This window comes from Glycine soja, chromosome 11, assembly GCF_004193775.1.
Source record: "Glycine soja cultivar W05 chromosome 11, ASM419377v2, whole genome shotgun sequence".
NCBI lineage: Eukaryota > Viridiplantae > Streptophyta > Magnoliopsida > Fabales > Fabaceae > Glycine > Glycine soja.
In genome coordinates this window covers 42,000,276-42,022,046 of record NC_041012.1, presented here as the reverse complement: position 1 = coordinate 42,022,046, position 21,771 = coordinate 42,000,276, and the positions used below count along the sequence as shown (strand labels likewise).

General features: G+C 33.5%; 2 protein-coding genes across 3 annotated transcripts; both read right to left on the bottom strand.

The window, feature by feature from the left end:
- Positions 1-663: 663 nt before the first annotated feature.
- Positions 664-5,983, bottom strand: LOC114374083 (glutamate receptor 2.7-like). Its single transcript, XM_028331680.1, has 5 exons — positions 5,629-5,983; positions 4,020-5,299; positions 3,331-3,637; positions 2,795-3,192; positions 664-1,553 (listed from the first exon to the last, which is right to left on the bottom strand). Exons 1-5 carry the CDS (start codon positions 5,909-5,911, stop codon positions 1,002-1,004), a joined length of 2,820 nt encoding a protein of 939 aa, XP_028187481.1. The 5' UTR covers positions 5,912-5,983; the 3' UTR covers positions 664-1,001.
- Positions 5,984-9,102: 3,119 nt separating this feature from the next.
- LOC114373835 (glutamate receptor 2.7-like) lies at positions 9,103-15,589 on the bottom strand. 2 transcript variants are annotated; one of them, XM_028331382.1, is made up of 6 exons: positions 15,194-15,589; positions 13,055-13,238; positions 11,707-12,968; positions 10,975-11,281; positions 10,130-10,524; positions 9,103-9,746 (listed from the first exon to the last, which is right to left on the bottom strand). In XM_028331382.1, the coding sequence occupies exons 2-6, from the start codon at positions 13,155-13,157 to the stop codon at positions 9,243-9,245; spliced, it is 2,571 nt and encodes an 856-aa protein (XP_028187183.1). In that variant the 5' UTR covers positions 13,158-13,238; positions 15,194-15,589; the 3' UTR covers positions 9,103-9,242. The 2 variants fall into 2 exon arrangements, with proteins under 2 accessions (XP_028187183.1, XP_028187182.1); XM_028331381.1 differs by lacking the exon at positions 15,194-15,589 and having other exon boundaries at positions 13,055-13,588.
- Between the last annotated feature and the right edge of the window lie 6,182 nt (positions 15,590-21,771).

Sequence of the window (21,771 nt, the reverse complement as noted above, 5' to 3'; positions counted from 1 at the left end):
TATTTGAAGTTATGATTATAATTTTAATTATTTTGAAATTAAAATAAATTTAGCATTATATTTTGTTTCGAGTAAATAATTTATGCACCGCTGATGTAAAAAAATTATATTATCAATCATCATTAATTTTATAAAGTTATTTTAAAAGTAATATTTAATAATGAATTTTAATTAAATGACAATACATAGAAATTATAATTATTGTTTATCAATAACTAAGCACGGTTTATCGTTGGAAGAGGGTATTCTATTTTTTTATTGTGCTCCTCCTTTGGTGTAATTTCTGTTTAGTTTGTTTGCTTGTTAATCAATAACTATTGATCTTAATGGTGTATATTTGTAATAAGAGAAGTTAAAATATTTTGAAATAGTTTTGTTTGTATACAATTTTACATACCAATTAAAATAACTTTACCTCATATGTAAGTTGGAACAAGATCAATAGTAACTTGTGTTCATTAGACCTTTGGTATAGAATAAACACTCGGTCTCCCATGAAAAAAGATATATGTAAGTTGGAAGTGAACAAAAACAATTTTAATACAATTGCTGATGTTGGTTCTTAAAATTAAGTAACTTGAGAATATTATTTGAACAAATGAGTTCGTATATACAGAGTATTTCTCAGACAAAAAAAAATGTGTTGTAGAGTTGTACACAGTATTTCTAAATCAAAATGAGAATTATTATGTTGTAGAGTTGTAGTCATGCATAATCTTATTCACTATGTTTGTACAATACGAACACAGAATTCACTATCTGATCGTATGTATGTTCTATATATTTGCAGACATTTGTAACTAGGGCCACATATTTTGTAGCTTCAGATAGAATAGTTGCCTTTAACGGTTCTATTTAAGCACATTGGAAGAGTTAAAGAGCCCACTACAGATGATGTTATTCGTGAAAAAGGCTATAAACTTCACAAAAGATTGATTGACAGTGTCTGGTAATCTACATGAGATCCTAAGGTACACCAAAAGCAGTGTCTACTATTGCAACTACTTTGAAGTGTTGGTGATTCCTAAATCATGAGTTGTCATCTGAACCTCTGGGGGTGGAGAAGGTAGCATTAAAATTCCGGGTAGCGGAGAAGCCATTTCCTGCTGATGCTCAGGGGAAACAGTCATGTTCACGCGATCCCATCTCAAAGAACAATCAGTCACAACCTGTTCCTGTGCCTCACTTGAATTATTGATCTTTTTGTTAAAAATCTGTTTTGCATGTGTAATCACCTTTTCCCACACTTTATGATCACTTGGTGTGTCATTGCCTTCTGGTGCCACTGCTTGACATTGGTGACAGGATTTTACTAGAGACTGGATGGCTGATAGTAGCACACAAATGGTGGAAGTGGCACCTGAGATGACATATAGAATCCATAAACTTCTCAGCTTCAAACTGTCCGTATCATCGGAGGTCACGTTGGAGCATGATGCCGGTGAGGTAATCAACCACTTCTCTTCCAATCTCTTCAGCTCTGCTTTTTTTTCTGAGAGATGTAATATAGCTTTTGACACGTCTCTGGCCAGTGGCGAGCCTTTCTGGAACATCTGCATTAGATTATTTGAAAATTCTGTCATAACTTAAAGAGTAATACTAAACTCCATAAACATTTTGTATTCATCCATCCGAGTAAGTATGTAAAACTGTGTCAACAAAATCTATAGCAAAATTGTCTGATTCCCTAACATTGTATTTGTTGAGATTGAAAATCATAGCCCAAACATAAAAGAAAAACTGCACAAACACACAATTGCATATGCACGCGCGCGCACATACTATGGATTTAAATTTGTTTAACGTATTACCAAAGCTTCTAGATATATCTAATGATGGGTGAAATAGAATGATATGTTATGATTCACCAAAATAAAAAAAATGATATTTTATGATGGAACTTCCATACCATAGCCCCTAATTTGGAGGGAATGAAAAGAGAGATTTTGGATGAAATATAATGCATTTCATCAGGTTCCATTTATCCATTCCATTCTATCCTGTTTTATACAATCCAAGCAATGGAACCTTGTGTCATATTCCAAACATAATTCTATTATCTAGGTGAACTTTTATATCTGAAGTAAGAATCCAATAGTGTATCAATCTTTAATTGAATTTGCAGTCTATCCTGATCATAATCCACTATGCATCAAAGATAAATACTCCCTTATTTGCTCACTTAAAAGAAAAAACTCTCTTATGAGTTTTTTCGTGTTTAATATTGGCAAATGCTAATCATGGTCTTTAAGGTATTGATTAAGAAATTCATAGAAACGATGGAATCCACCCTTTTTTTTATATATGTCCTATTTTATTTACTATTACTTGTTATATTTTTTTATATCTAGGATCAATACAATTTATTATTTTGAGATTGAATATTTAGAAAAAATATATATAAAAAAAATCGTGGTTGGGGAGGTTATAATAGCAAGAGTCATTGGATTTTTTTTATATATTAGAAGAATCCAATTTTGTTATTAATAGATTGGGAAGAAGAAAAGAATAACTAAAAAATCAAATAATTATTCATCAAAGTCTCAATTATTCAATGACATATATAACTAGGAATAGGAGGACAAAAATTCAAAAAATATTTTTATTGGGATGCGGAAAATAAATGTGTTTTTCTTTTATTCCTTAACTAATGTTCTAGGACCCTTTAATACATTCCATTATCCCTCTATATATATTGTAGTGAAGTGAATTAGTATGACAAATTATTTTTCCATTATTCCTCTATATATATTTTGATGATAAGAAAAATATGACAAATTATATTATCACTTACAAAGCCCAGTCCTCCAAATCTGGTTCTGGGAGTGAAACCAATGTATCTGTTGCAGCATTCACTTATGAACACCTTTTCATATGGGAGTTCAAGAAAGGCAGCTGCTATACTGTTATTTTTAAACGCACCATCGTAGTTGTATTCATCAGTAACATTTATGATGTTCTCAGGCTTAAAATTTTCTACTTTCTCCAGGAACGACCGAACAAATGAGTCACCATCACAACCAATTTTCATGTTGTTCCTCTTCAACCACTGAATGTCTGTGACATTTGGTTGCAGTTGTTTAACTGTGAGCATTGAAGAAAGACTAGCAGTGTAGCATGAAGTAAGGATCAGAACTAGCAAGAGCCATGAGACCATCACCATACGAGTTAAGTTGCAACTCATTTTTTCCCCTGCATGATGAAAAATCCTTATTACTCAAGTTTAATTCACATTTTCCATTCAGGAAAATTTCTTTAACCATTTTGCTTGCTTTGCATAGTTCTATTTGACGTAAAAAAAATGCTAGGAATTCTGAGATTGATACTCACTATGAGCGAAGAACAGAGACGAGAAGGTAAACCAAAGAGCTGTACTGATCTGGCTCTTCCAATTGCCATGAAACTCAGGATTGGATTCTCTCTCAAGGTACCAAACTGCTAACATTGTGTAAATCAAAATGGCACCTGTAACCATCCACAGTTCCCAGGTAAAGGGCTTTGTGAACATCCATGCTGACTCTTCTGACTTTGATGGAACTATCATTGACAATCCTGATTCTGCATATGGCACTGTAAAATCCACGTACTGCATTCTTTCCTCTAGTATGGTCATGTCCCCAACGACAGCATCATAAGTCTTCCATCATTATTTAACCACAAGACAATGAAAAAGTAGTCCAAATCAATAAAGGAAAACAAATTCATACTCTACATTTAAAATAGTTAAGTAGTATTTAGTACAAATTAGAGTTATTCCTAATTGCTGCTAATTATTAGTGAACTTTGTTATATACTCTTAATTTGATGGCTTCTCTTTGAAGATATTGTCACTGAAAAGGTAAGCTGTCCTTATAAAACAACCAGCCAAGTTTTCAATTAAAAGGGATGATAAGCAAATAAAGAGCAATATCATATCTGACCAAATGAGGCAAATTCACTTCAAAGAAAACTAATGATAATGAAAGAAATAACATTTGCCTGTCTATCGTAGTAAGGAAAAAGGGAAAGAGATTTGATACCTTGTTATAAACAAGCTGAACCAAATCATTATAGGTTCCATCAATGGGATAATATTGATATGGCAAGTCATACCCCAAAAGGGGGAGCACACTCTGAAAAATATCAATGCAGAATCCACTATATATTTTTTTATTCTGATCATAGTTGACAAACTTGGAAAATGAGGTTCTGTTTCGGACTGCGATTCTCAATGGATTTTGTTTAGTAGGCATTTTCCAGCCCTTTGGATCATGCTTCAGATCCCCGGGCCAACGTACACCATTGAAACATTTTGTATTACCTGCAACATTATATCCACCTTGTCCTATAGGGAGGTTTGTGGTGAACCCATGTTGTTGACTCCAAAAGCATACTTCCTTGTAACTCCTCCCAGCCACATTTACTATCCTCAAAATAGGATTCTGCAGGAGTTGTCCATCTTCAAATTGAATTTGACCACTTAAACCAAGAAAGTTGCTAGACAGTATTTCTCTTAGTAAATTCTTTGGGCTGCTAGTGTTTCTACCGGCCATTCTGTCTACTGCTTGAGTCACAATTTTAATGCTGTCATATGCTTGCAAAGCATAAAATCCTGGGTAGCGATTATCTTCCTCAGCATTCTTAGGCCAAAATTTTTTCCGGAATTGAGCCTCAAAATCTTGGTACTCAGTGCTGTTTTCGGAGTAGTAGGTCTTGATTCCTAAAGCTCCTTCCATATAGGAAATAGAAGACTTGTTGACAGAGTCCAGCAAATTAGTTATGCTCTCTGGGTGTATCCAAACTGATTCTTTGTCCACGAGTCCCATTTTTGAGGCTTCTTTAAACAAATGAATCGCCATTTCAAATGAAGATTGCAGCACAATGAACACACGAGATTGTGTTTGCCACAACTTAAGCAACTCTTCACGTACAAGCCCGCCTGGATCATGTAGAGAAGAAATAGGTGGAAGAACTAAGTGGTATTCAATCATTGAACCTACATCCTGGAGGGCCTCAGATAGCAGTGCTAGCATACCATAATCTCCACCATATGCATCATCTTCATAGATGGCAACTACTCTCTGCCAATTATAAGTTTGCACTATATCTGCAATACATTTGATATATGTTGTACTACTGTTAGCCAGTCTCACCAAAAAAGGCCATCGCTCTGTCATCAATGGTGGGGTAATTGTAGGTTCTGCAAATGCTATGATAGGAACTTGAGCTTGGCTTCCTATTTCAGCCACTAGAGCTGCTTCTGACCATTTGTGCATCCCTATAATCACTTGCACCTTTTGCTTATAAATCATCTCTTCAACTGCAAGAAAAGGCCTCACATTCTTCAATCTACACATTTAAGAAAGGGTGAAATGTGTTTTAAGTCCCATCAAAATTGATTTTAGTCTCTACATTTTAATAATGATGGTTTTGGTTCTCGCATTTCTTAAATATGATGGATTTCGTTCTCAGTTAAGTCAAAACGAAGTATAGGGCCAAGGGTAAAATCCGCCACATTTTATAAATACGAGATCTAAAATCACCATTTTAAAATATGGCTACTAACCAACTTTGACCAAATCTTGAGAGATCCAAAACACATTTCACCCTTTAAGAAATTTTAACTTAGCCAGTGCTAGATATACTAACCAAGAGTGATGGCTCTGAGGGGATCCTTGGTGGAGTTCCGAAAATAGAGAGCCAACTTGTAGGTCCTTGAAGTGCTATTGTAACTTTGAGCAGCAATGTCCAGGGCTACTTGCTGTTCTTTCCCAATGCGAGAATTAACATCAATGATAGCCCCAATAGATATAACTTTGTTATTTGCATTTGTAGCTTCATTTTGGTAGCCACTAATGAGACCAAGAGAGATGAGTAAATAAAAGAGCCAAATCATTGCTAGTGTTTGAGGAATAGTTGAAAGGAAATGCATTTTGCTTCAATATGTTTTGCTCACATAACATATTAGCCTTTGCTGAAAACTGAGTATGGACAGGCTGCCTAGGCCTTATTATATGTCATATGAGTGAAATTTCGAGGAAAAGAAGGCAATGAAAGAGAAATTAATAGTACTTGGATGCTAAGGATTCTTGTGGGGACATGGAACTATAACTTTGGGTCAATCATGTGAAGATGTTGACTCCATACTTAAAGACAAAGTTGGGAATCAGAAGAAGGATATAGACAAGGCTGGCGGTTAATGAGTGGCAACGCGGAAAGTCAGTCTTGTCACCAAATAAGTAAGGCATATTCTTGTAGTTCCAACTTGCGAGGAAGTAATTGTGAGGAGGACCAGCTCGTTAGATAGGATTAGTCTAGGATTTGGACAAACCTGGTAGAATATAAAATGGATGAAATTTTTTGTTTCAATACCATGTAGCAGTAAACAGAAGTTGAAGCTCGTAATATCGGATTAGTTTTTTGAGTTAAATTACTTTCAATCCAAATATGCATCCACATTTCCATCATGCCAAACACTCTTTCGTCTCAACATGGAGATAACAAGGGTACTACTACTCACATTTATCTATGCATTAGAGGAAAGGAAAGATAGGTTGGTTTCCAATTGAAGAAAAAAAAAATCCATACTTTAGGGAATAGAATCAATAGTTAAGCAATCATTTAAATCTAACTGAATAATATTTATATTTAATCAAATTAGATTAATTATATAAACTCAAATTTTAAGATGGTATCAAAAGTTAATTATATAAACTCATAGGTTTATTCTTAGGCCTGAGGGGGCATTCCTAGGTGTAACTGAGTGTGTTGAGATCCCATGTCAAGTAGACATATGGCTAATGCATGTAATCTTTAAAAGATTTAACAATCCTTATCACATAATTAGTTGGTTTTGTGTGATTGAGTTGGACCCTAATTAAGTCCAAATTATAAGAAAGTGTGCTTAAGATTTCTAAGTTTAGGCTTTAAGAATGCAGAAAGGAAGTGTTGGCAGATTTTGGATGGAAGTATACTATACGTGCAACGCGGCAGATACGCCAACCAGACACAGACAGAGCATCCATATCCACAAGTTCATAAGAGAAAACAACTGCCGTAGTAGACTAGACTGATCATAGCAACTTGCAATAAGTTGGGACAATTAATTTGTTATATTTGGCATGAAATACTTCTTGAGACGACTAAGTTGGGTGGGACCTACGACAGTCGTAGATAACTTGAGAAGTTGACCCCAAACTTATGGACAGTTTGGCCTGGACCACAAAACGAACAGACCAAGCAAAACATGAACTCAGTCTTTCCACACACAAGGGAAGTAAGTTTAGAATTTAGCATATAACATTTGGAACTGTATTGGAAGTTTGGTTATGAAAATTCATGTCGGCCAACGTACTATGACTTCCATATAGATGATCAGACTGATAAACATTATTCCTGCCGTTATTTTGAATGCATATCTGGTCGTTATTTTGAACTTTAAAAAAATTGTGGCAATGATTCTGCTGCAATTATCAGCCTTAAGTTTAGCATCTTATGTTACGTGTGTCTTTCTCTGTTCAAGACACATGTTTGGCCATGGACTTTGTCATAGTACCTAGAAAAATAAAACCCTATTTTTCATGACATCAAAATATAAATGTATTAAACATCAACGTTGATGGATGAGTTTCAGAAAAAAAAAAAAAAAGTTGCTGGATGAGAAAGTTAGAGTACAATTCTTTGAGAAAATTGGTAATTAAAATAAAAAGTAATTTCTCCAAAACAAACAAACTCTTGTATATAAACATTGTCTGATCAAAGTTCTAGGTCAACACATGATTTTTGAGTCAACTATATATAATAGTTTCTTCCTTAAGGACTAATATATGATATTAATTAGAGGTAGAAAAAAATATAATATGAAGTTGTGTATACTGTGATAAAATATTTTTACATAATAATTTATGAAGGTATTAAAAATAATAATTAATTTATTTTAATCATCAATAATAACTACAGAGCTTATCCTAACATTTAGTTAGCCATTCATCTTTAGAATTATTTTTGTTAATTTTTAAAAATTAATTAAACCGGAGACTCAGGGCACTAAAACAACAAAACTACATGCATTAGTATTAAGCAATGCAAGATAGGAGAAGGAGAAGCCCATAAGGATTTATTTTGAGAATGTCTCCCCTTAGGCCTTAACCCATTGAGATTGAAAATTGACAAAGCCAACCGGAAAGCATGGAGTTCTGCCAAACGACACAGTCATCTTTGCCACGATCGAATCACTTTTGGCTACTTATCCATTAATTAAACCTTTCTTTAAAATAAACAACGCCTTTGTGCGTTCACTTTCCACGGTCAAACATACCTCCAAGCTCCCTAAGAAATTTCGCAATTACACTATCATGGAAATTGAGTTTAGCTAATTAAGTGATTAACGAACCTTTTTTCACATCTGTATATATCATAATCCAAATATCACCGCTAATTAAGAGCACAGCAATTATGGGTTCCGAGAACCATCACCACCACCACCAAATTAAATCCAACAGCAACGTGACATAGGCATGTTAAGATTGTTAAATTTACGCATGCAGGATGCCGCCAAATCCACCGTCTCCCAAACACAATAGAGCCGTTCTGTGGTTTACCCGACCACCGCCTCCACCACATTGTTAAATCCAACACCAGCACAAGCAAACATTTTAGGATTGTTTAAGTTAATTTCTACTGGTTCAACGTGTTTAGGATTTGTTTCACCTTTGATTCAATAATCTCTTCTATTAAGCGATTAGTTGGCCTTCTTTTCTCCTGTTTTTCTGCTTAGTCAAATAACCGTAGGCTGTTATTTCTTTTATCTACTTTCATTGTCACAAAGGTGTACAATGCCTTAGACTCTGTTAAATTAATGGAATGAGATTTTATTGTTCTCTGCAGTCTGCATGCAGATTGCACCAAACCAATAATTATGAAGCACCTTTCTCTCGGATGTATCCTTAATTGGTTTTTACATGTAATTAATGCTAGCTCTCGGATAGGATGGTAGTCCAGATTTAATTTCCATAGATGATAATTAGTTTAGTTTAATATTTTTTTTACTTTTCTTTCCTAATGCAATCTCAAATACTGATCATTTCTTTCCGCAATCTCAAACCTAAAACATTAGACAACAAAGGTTGGGAATTTTAAAGGTATCTAGCCTTTAGCCCTATACTATACTATACAGAACAGCAAAGATGATATTATATACTAATTTCAATTAATTAATCAATACATGTAAATTTATTTGTGTGATTTGTGCAACATGCCAGAGTCTACAGCATATCTTTGACAGCTGACATAGAACGCTGTAGATTAGCCACATCATCAGAGGTGCTTATACTCTCCCACCTTGAGGAATTCTGACGATGTGTTCCACTAAAAGTTGCAGCTCTGCCTAAAGTTTTGTTATTCATAGTATTGTAAAAGCCTGTACTGATTATAATTGCCTTCTTCCAAACACTATTATCATCATTAGCAGTTATATTGCCTTGAAGTTGAGCTTTCTCTTCATGATGATAATGGTTGTGGTCGTCATGTAACCATTTCGTCAATAAGGCCCTCACGAAGCAGATGGTGGATATGGCAGCACTTATGATATAGAGACCCCAAAAGTTGTGGAGGGTCAGGCTCTCAGTTTCTGGAGATGTTGAGCCATTTGAGCATTCATTTGGAGGGGTCAACCATATCTCTTCCAAAGTTTTTAGCTTTCCCATTTCTGCTAGTGTTAAAATGGCTCCTGAAAAGTCTCTTGCCATGGGAGATCCCTTTTGAAATACCTGCACATATAATACAGCCAGTGTAAGAAAACCAAATCTTCTGTTATTTAGTTTAGTGTCTGTTCAAGGACTACAAAACAGGTTTCCATTTCCAAAGGTTTCCCCATGCAGATAAAGTAAATTTTGATCTTAGGTGTTTTTTATATCAGAATTGCAGTTTTATCACCAAAATTACAGAGGTAAAATTCCATTTCTAATTAGAGAACAGCACAAAACACTTAAGAGCAGCCACTGAGTTTTGTCAATATACTTCCTCCTAGTAATATTGCATCACTAAAATATAAAGTTTATTGTGGAAGTTAAGTCTACAGAGTAATATAAAAACAGAACTTGAGAGTGCAAAATACATAATTACAGTTGGAGAATGAGTTGTAACAACTTACAAAGCCAAGTCCTCCAAATTTATTGGCAGCTGTAACTGCAGTGTAATCCTTGCAGTACTTATTCATGAAAACCTTCTCATAGGGGCTCTCAAGAAAGAGGGCAGAAATATTTTTGCTTTTGAATTTATTCAAAATGTCATCTTCTCCGTTGACCTCTATTATTTGCTGCGGATGGAAATCATACACGTTTATGATGTAATTCTTTACAAAGGAGCTGATATCACAACCAACTGATAAGTTGTTTTGCTTTAGCCAATCAATATCTCTTCCTGAATTCAATCGTTTGACAGTAAGCATTGAGGAAAGGTTGGCAGTGTAGCTTGAGGTTAGAACAAACACAAGAAATAGCCATACTCCAACCACTACTCGTGCAGAGTTGCTGTTTATTTTCTCCTCTGAGGTACATCAAAATTAGGCATGTGTTAGAATTTGTTTGCAAAAGGAAGGCTTAGATTTTCCAATTGAAGAAGATATCTTTATGAAATCTAACTAAAGTTTTTCTCTATAAACATATTTTTTTGGGTATTGCAACTCAAAGGTGCCACTGAATCTCCTATATAATTACCAACAAGTTTTATATTATAAGTCAAACATTTCCTGATCATTGCAAGACGGAAGAAGCATTGCTGTAGATTTTAAACAATTTTAATATTCCCTCTTTATATATAGTTTTATCCATACATTTCAGGTCACTTTGTATAAGATTTGTCTGAAATGGCAACTTGACTCAAATAGCACAAACTACAATGGTCTATACACTAAATTACCAATCGATTTTGGCTTTGAATATAACATAACAAAAAGGAAACTTTATGAATTTTCGTTATTTGTATATTTATACTTACTGTGAGCAAAAAATAGAGAAGAAAAAGCAAACCACAGCGTGGTGCTGAACTGATTTTTCAATGGTCCACCAAAATCTGGATTCAAGTGATGCTCCAGGAACCATATGATAAACATTGTGTAGATGAGGATTCCAATAGTTGCGATCCACATTTCCCAGCTAAAAGGTTTCATAAACAACCATGCTGACCCTTCAGTCTCTATTGGAAGAATAAGTGATAAGCCTGACTCAGTGTATGGCTGAGTGAACCACACATCCTTTGATCGTTCAGCAAGTATTGTTACATCTCCTACAATAACATCATGGGACTGCAATTGATTTTTGTCCAAAACAGAAGCATTAGTTTTCTTTTCCCTTTCTGTTTTAGAAAAAAATTGAAATACTAAAAATTTCTAATAAGAGGATATAGTTTAAAAAGTATACCAGAAAGCATTTTGGGTTGAGACATTCAAACAATAAAAATGCTTCGGGGTGAATATATTTTCCTTGACAAATGATGTTGTTTGTGCCAATTTGGTGCAGAATGAGAATACAAGTTTTGGATTGTTCAAATACAAAGGTCAACTAAGGCAGTAAATTAAGAAACAATTTGCTTTAGTTTTGATATGCATATGATGTTTGGTCTATGTGGTAATGTTATGTTGTGGTGTGCAACGCATATATTGAAGATGAGACGAAAATAGCAAACTCAAGCATACTAGAACTTAATGCGTTCAGAAGGTAAAGATTTTACCTTGTTTATGACATTCAGTAGAAGTTTATCATAGGATTCATTAAAGGGGTGAAACACATAAGGCATCCCAGAATACTTGTCACTCAGAATTTTCCGTGCCTCGTGGAAAAGATCAATACAGAAACCACTATATTGCTTTTGGGAGTCTTCCTTCAAAAAATTAACAAAAGCAGGGTTTGTGGGAATTGCCACTTTTAAAGGTTCTGTATCCGTAGGCATTTTCCATCCAATAGGATCAGCAGAAATTAGGCCTCCTGGCCAAACCACTGGGCCGGCTAAGTTATTTGTAGCATAATCACCCCCAAGAGATCCAGCAAACTTGAATTTTGGGGTCCAAAAGTCCAATTCCTTGTAGTCCCTATTAACCACATTGATGACTCTCAATACTGCAGTGTTGGATAGATGATTTCCTTGGAATCTTATATTACCACTTAAACCATTAAAATTGCTAGACAAAATTTTCTCCAAGAACACCCTTGGCTTTGAGTTACTAGATTTTCTATTCATTTTCTCTAAGGCCTCTGTAATGATTATAACACTATCATAAGCTCGTAATGCATCTGATCCTGGTTTAGTGCCTGCTGTTTCAGCATGCTCAGATTGGAAATTTTCCTGCAAATGAGTATAAGCAGTAGAATTTGTAGAATAGTAGGTTTTGATTCCTAAAGTACCTTCCATAGAGGATAAAACAGATTTATTTGCAAAGTCCAACATACTTGTGATCCCCTCGTTGATTATCCAAGCCGAATCTTTCCCCAAGAATCCAATCTTCTTGGCTTCTCTGAACAAGTGAGTTACCATAGGGAATGATGCTTGAAGTACAACAAAAACACGAGATTTTAGTGGCAACAGCTTAAACAATTCATCAAGAACAACCCCTTTTGGATCAGATAAAGAAGTGAAATGTGGAAGAACCAATCGGTTCTCAATCTGCGCGTTACCCTTTTGGAGAGCCTCGGAAAAGAGGCTTAACAATCCAGAATCACCACTATAAGGGTTGTCTTCATATATAGCTATAACCTTCTGCCAGTTGTACGCGTGGATAATATCTGCTATGCAGTTCATGTGTGCAGCCTGATCTTTAGCCATTTGAATCAAAAAAGGCCAACGATGTTGCATTAAAGGAGGGACTATTGAAGGAGAAGAAAATGAAATAATTGGAATTTGAGCTTTGTTTCCAAGGTCAGCAACTAGAGCTGCTTCTTGCCATGTCCCCATGCCAACAATCACTTTAACTTTCTTCTTCATGATTAGTTCTTCAGCTGGAAACAAGAAGCAGCATGATATTCTATAAGCAGTGCATAATGAAATTAAAAAAGTAAAAAAAATAAAATCAAATAGTGCTCACCAGCTGAAGCTGCTTGTAATGGGATTCCCCCAGAGTTACTAAAGAAAAGGTTTATGTTATGATTCTTTGAATAATTATTGAAACTTTGAGATGCAATTTGCATGGCTCTTCTCTGTTGTTTTCCAGCCACTGAATTGACATCAATGACCACACCAACACTTATATTTTGGAAACTGTAGGCAACCTGAGCTCCAATAATAAGGAGAAGCAAGGTTGTTAGAGAAGGCCAAAGCAAAAGATTTGACAGTGCTTTGGAAGTTTGGGCATGAAAATTCATATTGGCTCTCATCTCAAGTAATTAATGTAACTCACATAAAATCAAATATCATCAGAGTGATGTTATGTTCCTATAAAAGAAATAAATACACACATGGTGGAGAAACTGGTCATAAATCATAATCCTGCAGTAGAATGGAATGTTAGATTATAACTTTCGTGGCACTCATTCTGCTCTAACACAAGTCTGAAATTTAGCTTCTTGACTTCTATTACTTTGAAATATGTTTCCACGACAAAAAAAAAAAAAAAAACACGTTAAGAGAATGGAACGGATATTTCTTTTCTTTTCTTTAATAATGGAAACAGATATTTCATGAGTTGGGTATTTGAAACGTCAATATAGATGGCTCGGAAGATTCAGGAATTGCGGCAGGATATCATTCTAAATCTTGATCCCTTTCCTGAAAGATTAGCTTATTATAGCTTATTGTATTTATGTTTAAATATATTTTTATCTCTATAATATACCGTTTTCTTGGTTTTATCTTTTTAATTGTTGTAAACTATTTTTATATAAATGATCATGGTAAATTTTATTTATTTTGGTTCTTGTTATTTAATTTTAGTGCTTATAATTTTTATAATAATTATTTTAAGTTTTATACTAAAATTAGTTAATAATGAGAAAAACTTCTATGCTGAAAATGCTTGATTATTAAACTTTTTGTTTGCGTTTGTATATTTTTTAAGCAATTTGTGTTTGTATCTTGTATTTTGTGTTCTCTTTTTTTATTTTCTCATTTCCGCAGTACAGGATAGTGCGTGGAGAAGATCCCAAGCCTCTTTTGGGACCGGAATGGCATCAGCACAAATGGACTAAGCTATTAGATGAGTTGAATATGGCAGCATCTACATTACATTTCCAGAAGCCATTTTGAGGTTTCGTCCAATGGATAATGCTTCGATGAGAAACTGCAGTAACCTGAGAAGATTTTCGAGCATGCTTCCATTCATGGAGGAACTCAAGAGTCTGCGAGATATATCTTTGAGGATTAATTAGTTTCAGTATTCGACCAAATTTTGTCATTTCAACTGCGCCAATTATACACCAAAGGGTCAAGGAAAAAATGATTTGTTGATTGTCCAGCATGTCAAGGAGGTGAAATACCAATTCGTTAGTTCCTTCGACTTGATTAACACTACTAGATATTCTTGCTCCATAGACTTGCAACTTCCCAAAATATTGAATAGTTTGGTCACACACTCACACCCTAAGAAAGTGTGTCATTAGTTCATTCTCAAAGTTAGTAATTATTATTAAGATATAACATGAAAAATAAATAAAACTAGAGGGATACAATTGAATATTGACAAATATCTATATGATAATAAGTTATGAAATTATTAAAATTTTAACAATTTTTTAATCAACAGTAATGACTACACAGTTTATATTATATTTATGTTTTGTAAGTTTTTAAAATTAACGTGAATAGGTAATGTGTTTTTTTTTCCTCTAAAAAGTTTTTTTTACTGCAATAGCTAATGTTTTATAACAATGAAACTGATTATAACATACTACTGTTTATAACTATATGATGCAATTATTAATTATGATTCATCTAATTTATTTTAATTTTTAATGTATTTTAAGATATTTGGGATGTGCGCAAAGCAAAGTGCTTATGGATAAAAAAAAAGTTCTTAATAATAAACTACTAAAATAATGGACTGTAAAACTAGGTTATAAACTACTAAAATAATTATCAAACACATTAGACTACGGTGGATAGCACAATTCTCTGCACCACTGAATTCCAATTACTACAAGCCCTGATAACCTTCAAATCACAAATCCACCACCTAAGCCAAACAAAACCACACCCAGCCAGAGACAAATACAGAAAACGTGAAACCCACCTTGCCACTGACGCGTCGAACCCGCGGTGGGAACCAGCGAGCATCGTCGTCGTCGTTTACGAAGTTCTTCCATGTTCCCCCGCGGTCTCCAAGTGGCGGTCGTGAAGCATTCTCCTTTCCGCCACCACCGTCCGAGTTCGACACCACGTGGAGGCCTTTCTCCGCCGAGTCTTTGCCGCTTCAAACTTTTCCAACTCTTCCTCTCCGACGCGTCGCCGAGTCGCTGTTCATCTTCTTCCTCTTATAACGGAGCACTATACTTTTGTTTTCTCAAATCCTCTTCTCTTTTGTTTTCTATCCGATCCACAATGATCCTCTTTAGTTTGTTTATTGTGTGATTATATTCTGAAGTTGGTGACTGATTTCTGAAATTGGGTTTGAATATCAGAGATTTGAGTTTGAATTGGGTATTTTTATAAATTAAAATTATTACAATGACAGCTAAAAGTGGTCATAATATTTAAACCATTTTTTTGTATTTCAATTGTTTTTCATGGAAATATTATTACACATAGTAGTAGTTTTTAGTATTAGTTATATTAGATTAATTATTTTAAAATTTAAATATTAACAGAAAACTAGTGTTTTAAATGAAAAATTAAAAAAAAGACTAAAATAATATATTTTAAAAATATAAAAATTATAATAAAACTCTTAAAATTTAATATAGCAAAATGAAATAATTATAAAATATAATATGAAAAGTGATCTTAAGTCAATTTTATATTTGTTTGTCCCTCAATTAAAGCCAACAACCATTACTTTCTATTTTACTCATTCGTTATTTTTTCTTTCATTAATTGGTTCTTCCTTTTCCATTCAGAATACCATTCCCTACATGGGTTGGTTTTGAAAGTTCAGTTTTCTGCTGCTGGAAGAATTTAATGAAAAATATTAAATACCAACAACCATTATTTCCAATTATACCTTACCCATTTATTGTATTTGGAGCAAATAATAATGGCCTGAATTAAATTGATAGCTCTACCAAAAAATAGGTGATTTGTTTGGGTGGTTCACAAACCCTACTTCACATTTGCACTGCATATATCATAATCCAGACATTCCCACTAGCCACACCAAGTAGCTGACGATTATGGTTTCAAAGTCATTGTTGATTGGCACGATCCTTGTGCATGCATTGCTAATCTCCCATTTTAGTTTCATAAGCAATGCTTCTAATTCTCAAGTCTCCCATGGCTCATTCTTGGATTCCCCTCACAAGCTCATCAAGACAATTAAAAGAGGCAGGCTGTTGCTGTATCCACCGCCTCCTAAACTCAATGTATCTCCTTATTGTCGTCAGGCACGACCACGAACACCACCATCACCACTAACACCGCCGCCATCACCACCACCACCACCAAATTAAATCCAACAGCAGCATAAGCAAGTTAAGATCGTGGAAGTTTCCTTGTAATTAGGATCTAGTAGTTCAACTTGTAATAGGATTAATTAGTTTCAATAGTGATTCAATAATTAGTTGGTTGTTCTTTTTCTATTTTTGAACTTAGTCAAATACCTCGCACGTTCTTAAGAATCTAAGTCGTGGGCTGTTATTTCCTTTGATCTACTTTCCTTGTAAAGCTATAAAATGGCTTAGAGTCGTGGAAGAAAAGGATTGTGTTGTTGTGATTCTTTGAATTATTATTGAAAGTTTGAGCTGCAATATGCATGGCTCTCTTCTGTTGTTTTCCAGCCTCTGAATTGGCATCAATTACCACGCCGACACTTGTATTTTGGAAACTGTAGGCAACCTGAGCTCCAATAAGGCACTTGAATAGGAGAAGCAAGATTGTTAGAGAAGGCCAAAGCAAAAGATATGAACCTGCTTTGTAAGTTTGGGCATGAAAATTCATATTGGTTCTCAAGTAATATAACTGACTTAAAACTTAAATTTCAATAGAGTGATGTTACATTCTTGTAAATGTAATGAAAAATATACACACATATGGTGGAAATTAAAACTGGTCAGTGGTTAGAAATCATAATCCTGCAGTAGAATGGAATGTTGGATTATATCTTTCGTGGCATTTCTGCTCTAACACAAATCTGAAATTTAGCATCTTGACTTGTATTACGTTGAAATATGTTTCCACGTACGACAAAAAAGCACGTAAAGATTTTTTTCATTTCTCTTAATCGAACCCTGTCCCAGTAAATAGAGAATGGAACAGATATTTCATGAGTTAGGTATTTGAAACGTATCGATGGCTGAGAAGATTCAGGAATTGCGACAGAGTTATTCTAATCCCTTTCCTGTACGAAAGATTAGCTTGTTATAGCTTATTGTATTTATGTTTAAATATGTTTTTATTCTTATAATGTATAGTTTTCTTGGCGTTTTACCTTCTTATTTGTTGGTAAATTTATTATTTTATTTTTTTTATAAAAATGTTCATGGTAAATTTTATTTATTTTGGTTCTTGTTATTTAATTTTTGTTTTGTAATTTTTGTTTTAATTTTTAAACATTTTAAAGTTATTCACGAAGAAATTTTTAAATTATATTGTAGTGATTAAAATTGGATAAATATCTAATTTAATCCTTGAATTTATAAAGCATTGATTTTGGGTTTCTGATTTTTTTTAAAAATAAAATTTTGTCCCTTAATTTATAAAAAGTGCAACAGATTTGTTCCACTATTTATTTGTTCTGTTAACAGAAATGACAAAATTTACATGGAATCATTGGATTGTTATAAAGTTAAGAAATTTATTGAGTGTGTTGCTGACTCAAATGGACGAAATTGTCATATGAAGTTTCAATGGACCAATTTGTCCACCCAGACACATTTTCATTTATTTTCTCTTTTTTCTTTCATTCTCAAATTTACCCTTTTGTTTTTTTCTCTTCTTTCTCTTTCTTCCTCGTCTTCTCCTCTCCTTCTACGCTTCTATGTCAAAGACCACAATGGTGACACTGCGATGGTGGGGGCCACAGACACAATGCGACGGTTCAAGGAGCAACATCGTCCTTATGAAGGAGGTAGTGTACGAATGGTGGATGGGAAAAATAGAAAGGTAGAAGAGGAAGTTAAAACAAAAGAGCGTCCTGTCGAAAATCACCTTTGACGATGGTGAATGATAGCGCTTATGTTGCTTTGAGTAACTGTCATGCCAGAGCAGCATCAGGTAATAGCATAGTAGTTCTTGGTGGCTCAAATTGGGTGAGGGGATTGTGGGTTATAGGATTAAGTATGAGTGTTCTTGCTACAATGCATCAACTTCAAACCTTTGATTTGGTGTGTGTAAAGTACCACAAATCAAATCATCTTTAAAAATGAGTCATTGGACAAAGAAGAATTACTTAACAAAATAAAGTTTTTTGCTTGGGATTGTCTTCGAGGCTTGTCAAATGGATTCACAAATGATAAATGTTGTGCATAAGTATATTTTGTAATTAAGTCACATAAAAATTATTGGATTTCCCCTCTTTTATTGCTTCTTTTTGTGGGAATCATTAGGATTTTGACATCCTCTAAGTTTTTGTCCAGTAAATGATTAAACTAGTAAATTTATACTATTTGGTGATGCATTTTTTTATAGAAACATAGAAGAAGGCGTGGGAGAGAGTTGAAGGCCTGAAGACTCTCACTTAGCGTGCCACACTCGCTCAGCGTGATGCGGTTGCTTAGCAGGCAGACCTCGCTTAGCATGAAGAAGCCACCTAGGGAAGCCAAATGTCACGTGAAGGCGCGCTTAACGCGTAGCCACTTACTTCTCACTTAGCGCGAGGTCACGAAGAAAATAGAACTGAGTTGCATTTTAAGTGAGGAAAAAGGAGGGAAAGAATGTATTCAGTTTTCCCACATTGAAGAACAACTAGGGCACGTCCAAGAAGAGAAGAATCAACCATTGGGAGCCATCACTTTCCTTCCTCACCATTTTCCCTCCATTCTCTTCCACCACCTTCACCCTTTTTGTAATTTTAAGCCTCTCATGATAATGAGAGGCTAAACCACTTATTGTTGAGAGCTTAACAACCAAACACTCTTGATGCAATGACTCTTACTATATATGTAATGTTATTTCAGTTTCATTGTCTCTTTTTTTACTTATTTTCATGTTTGTGGTTTGATTATCCATATTTATGCTATGTTTTAGGATTTAGGCATTAGAAAATATTTATCTCTTAAGAACTGAAAAATAACATCTAAATAATTCATCTTTGGGGATAATATGATGTTATTTAGCTTATTTTATGCATCTCTGTTCATAATGTAATTCAACTACTTTATCTTTTAAGGGATTAGAAGAAGAATTAAATGAATTAGACTATTTTGTGTGAGAAATCATGACTAGAATATATGAGTATATGTAGGTAATAATTGAAATAATATTTAATAGAGAAAAATCATTAACATTGCAGCAAAAATAGTTTTGATAGGCCAAGCCCCTAACACATCCGTAATTTTGCACCAACCATTGCTTCACCGCTCTAAGTGTTTTTTTTTCTCGCCTTGCACATGCTAGCTAATTAGTTTAATTTTATGTCAATTTACTTTTAATGTCACATGTTACTAATAGTTGAACCAATTCATTAATTGATTGAAAATTGGATATACACAACTCTGAATATAATCAAAGTCTTTGTGGACTCGACATTCGAATTTTTATTTTACTTTATTATTTGGACGAATTGATATACTTACCAATGAATTAACAACATACTTATTCACTTTATGGGGGGTGCCAAGTGCTCTATATGCCATAAAGCCTGAATTGTGGTATGCTAAAAAAAAGTGCTATATATTGAAATCTTAATTCCACTTGTTAATAAAGAAAAAAAAAACATATATTATACAAGTATATAAGGTCTTTGAGTTCAATAAAATAAATTTTAGGTTAAAAAGGAAAGCAATGAACAAAAGAATAGATGGTGTTGGTATTCCATGTTTTTCTTCTACACATACATACTCTTGTAAGTTGCTCATTTGCCATTCAATAATAAAAGACAAAAGAAGTGCAAAAGAACACAAGAGATGTTGGAAAAATTAATTTTTTTTCATTGGGTGAATCCTATTGAAGAAAGACGGACAGAAGAGTCGAAGGAAATTATTGATTACTTGCAAAAGGAGTTGAAGACTATAAAATACTTCATTTTTCTTTTGTTTTTGTGTTATTGCAGTTTCTCTTTGGTTAGTTCACATGTGGTGTCTGAGTTGTTAGAAACCACTAAAACAGAAATGTAATGCTAGATTTAGTGTGTAGTTATTTGTGGTGGATTAATTTGATATTTATGTGTTAAATTTAGGAATTTAAATGACATTAAATAATATTATTTAGGAATTGATTTGTCAGTTGTTTTATAGAAAATGAGGCCGTGGAAATGATTGTCAAAGATAAGGAATCCTCTTATTGGAGGCTTTGTCTCTCACTCTCATTTAGAGAAGAAGGGAACACCAAAAGATACAAATGGTGGACATTGGTGAAAATGAATAACAAATGTTGATCCCTTTTAATATTACTCAAGTAATAAAAAGTAAAATAGAATTTTCTAACAAATTAGTCATTTAATTTTTATATGATAATGTAATGTAACTGAGTGAGTCAGTAGCACACACAACAAAATTTCCACTATCAATTATGTCCAACAGACCATATAGACATCGTCAATTTCATTTAACAAAGATGTTTGATACTGAATGTACTTTTTTAAATTTAAGGACAAATTTTATTTTTTCATAATTTAAAGACCTAAATATTGGTGTTTTACAAATTTAATGACTAAATTAATTATTTATCCAATTAAAAATCATTACTATGTTAATCACCCATACATAAACATGTCTTCATCAGTAAATAATATTTTTTTGGTGGTTTTTAAATGTTATGTTAAAATTAATAGCAAACATTAACTGTAAACAGAAGAAACTCATGAAAAGATTATGTTGAACCAAATTTAAAAGATAAAAAATTAAATTTAATGTGTCTGACGAATTAATTTGATACAAGTAACTTTTCTTATTTTCCGTCAAATCCAAATAATCACATGCTGCTTTTAAATGTTTACCCGTGTTTATTGGTACATCTCATGCAAATTTCCTTTTGTACAATATTTTCTTAAATTTTGAAATAACTAATTACTTTAATCTTCAATTTTAAAATTAATTATGTTACTTGTTTCATCAAAATTTAAAACATTAACAAAATACAAAACACTGCTATCTTTAGCAAAAAAAAATAAAAATATTAGAATGAGAATTTAAAAAGCATAAAAGAAAAACAAAATAAAAATTTTAAAATTTAATATAAAAAATCTCCTAAAAAATAATATAATAAAATAAAACTCTTAAAAAGATAAAAAAAAATGAAAATTAAACCTTTAAAATTTGGTATATTAAAATATAATAAACCAAAAATACACCCATAAATAATATGACAAGTGTCGTTCACAGAAGCTTGCTAAGAAATTTGGCAACTTTATCCTGGAAATTGGTGCTTTGATTAAGTGATTAACAAATCCGCCATCTTCACATCTGTATACATATCATAATCCAGACTCCCCGCTAAACACAACAATTATGGGCTCTAAGACACTGTTGATTGGCTTGATCCTTGTGCATGCATTGCTAC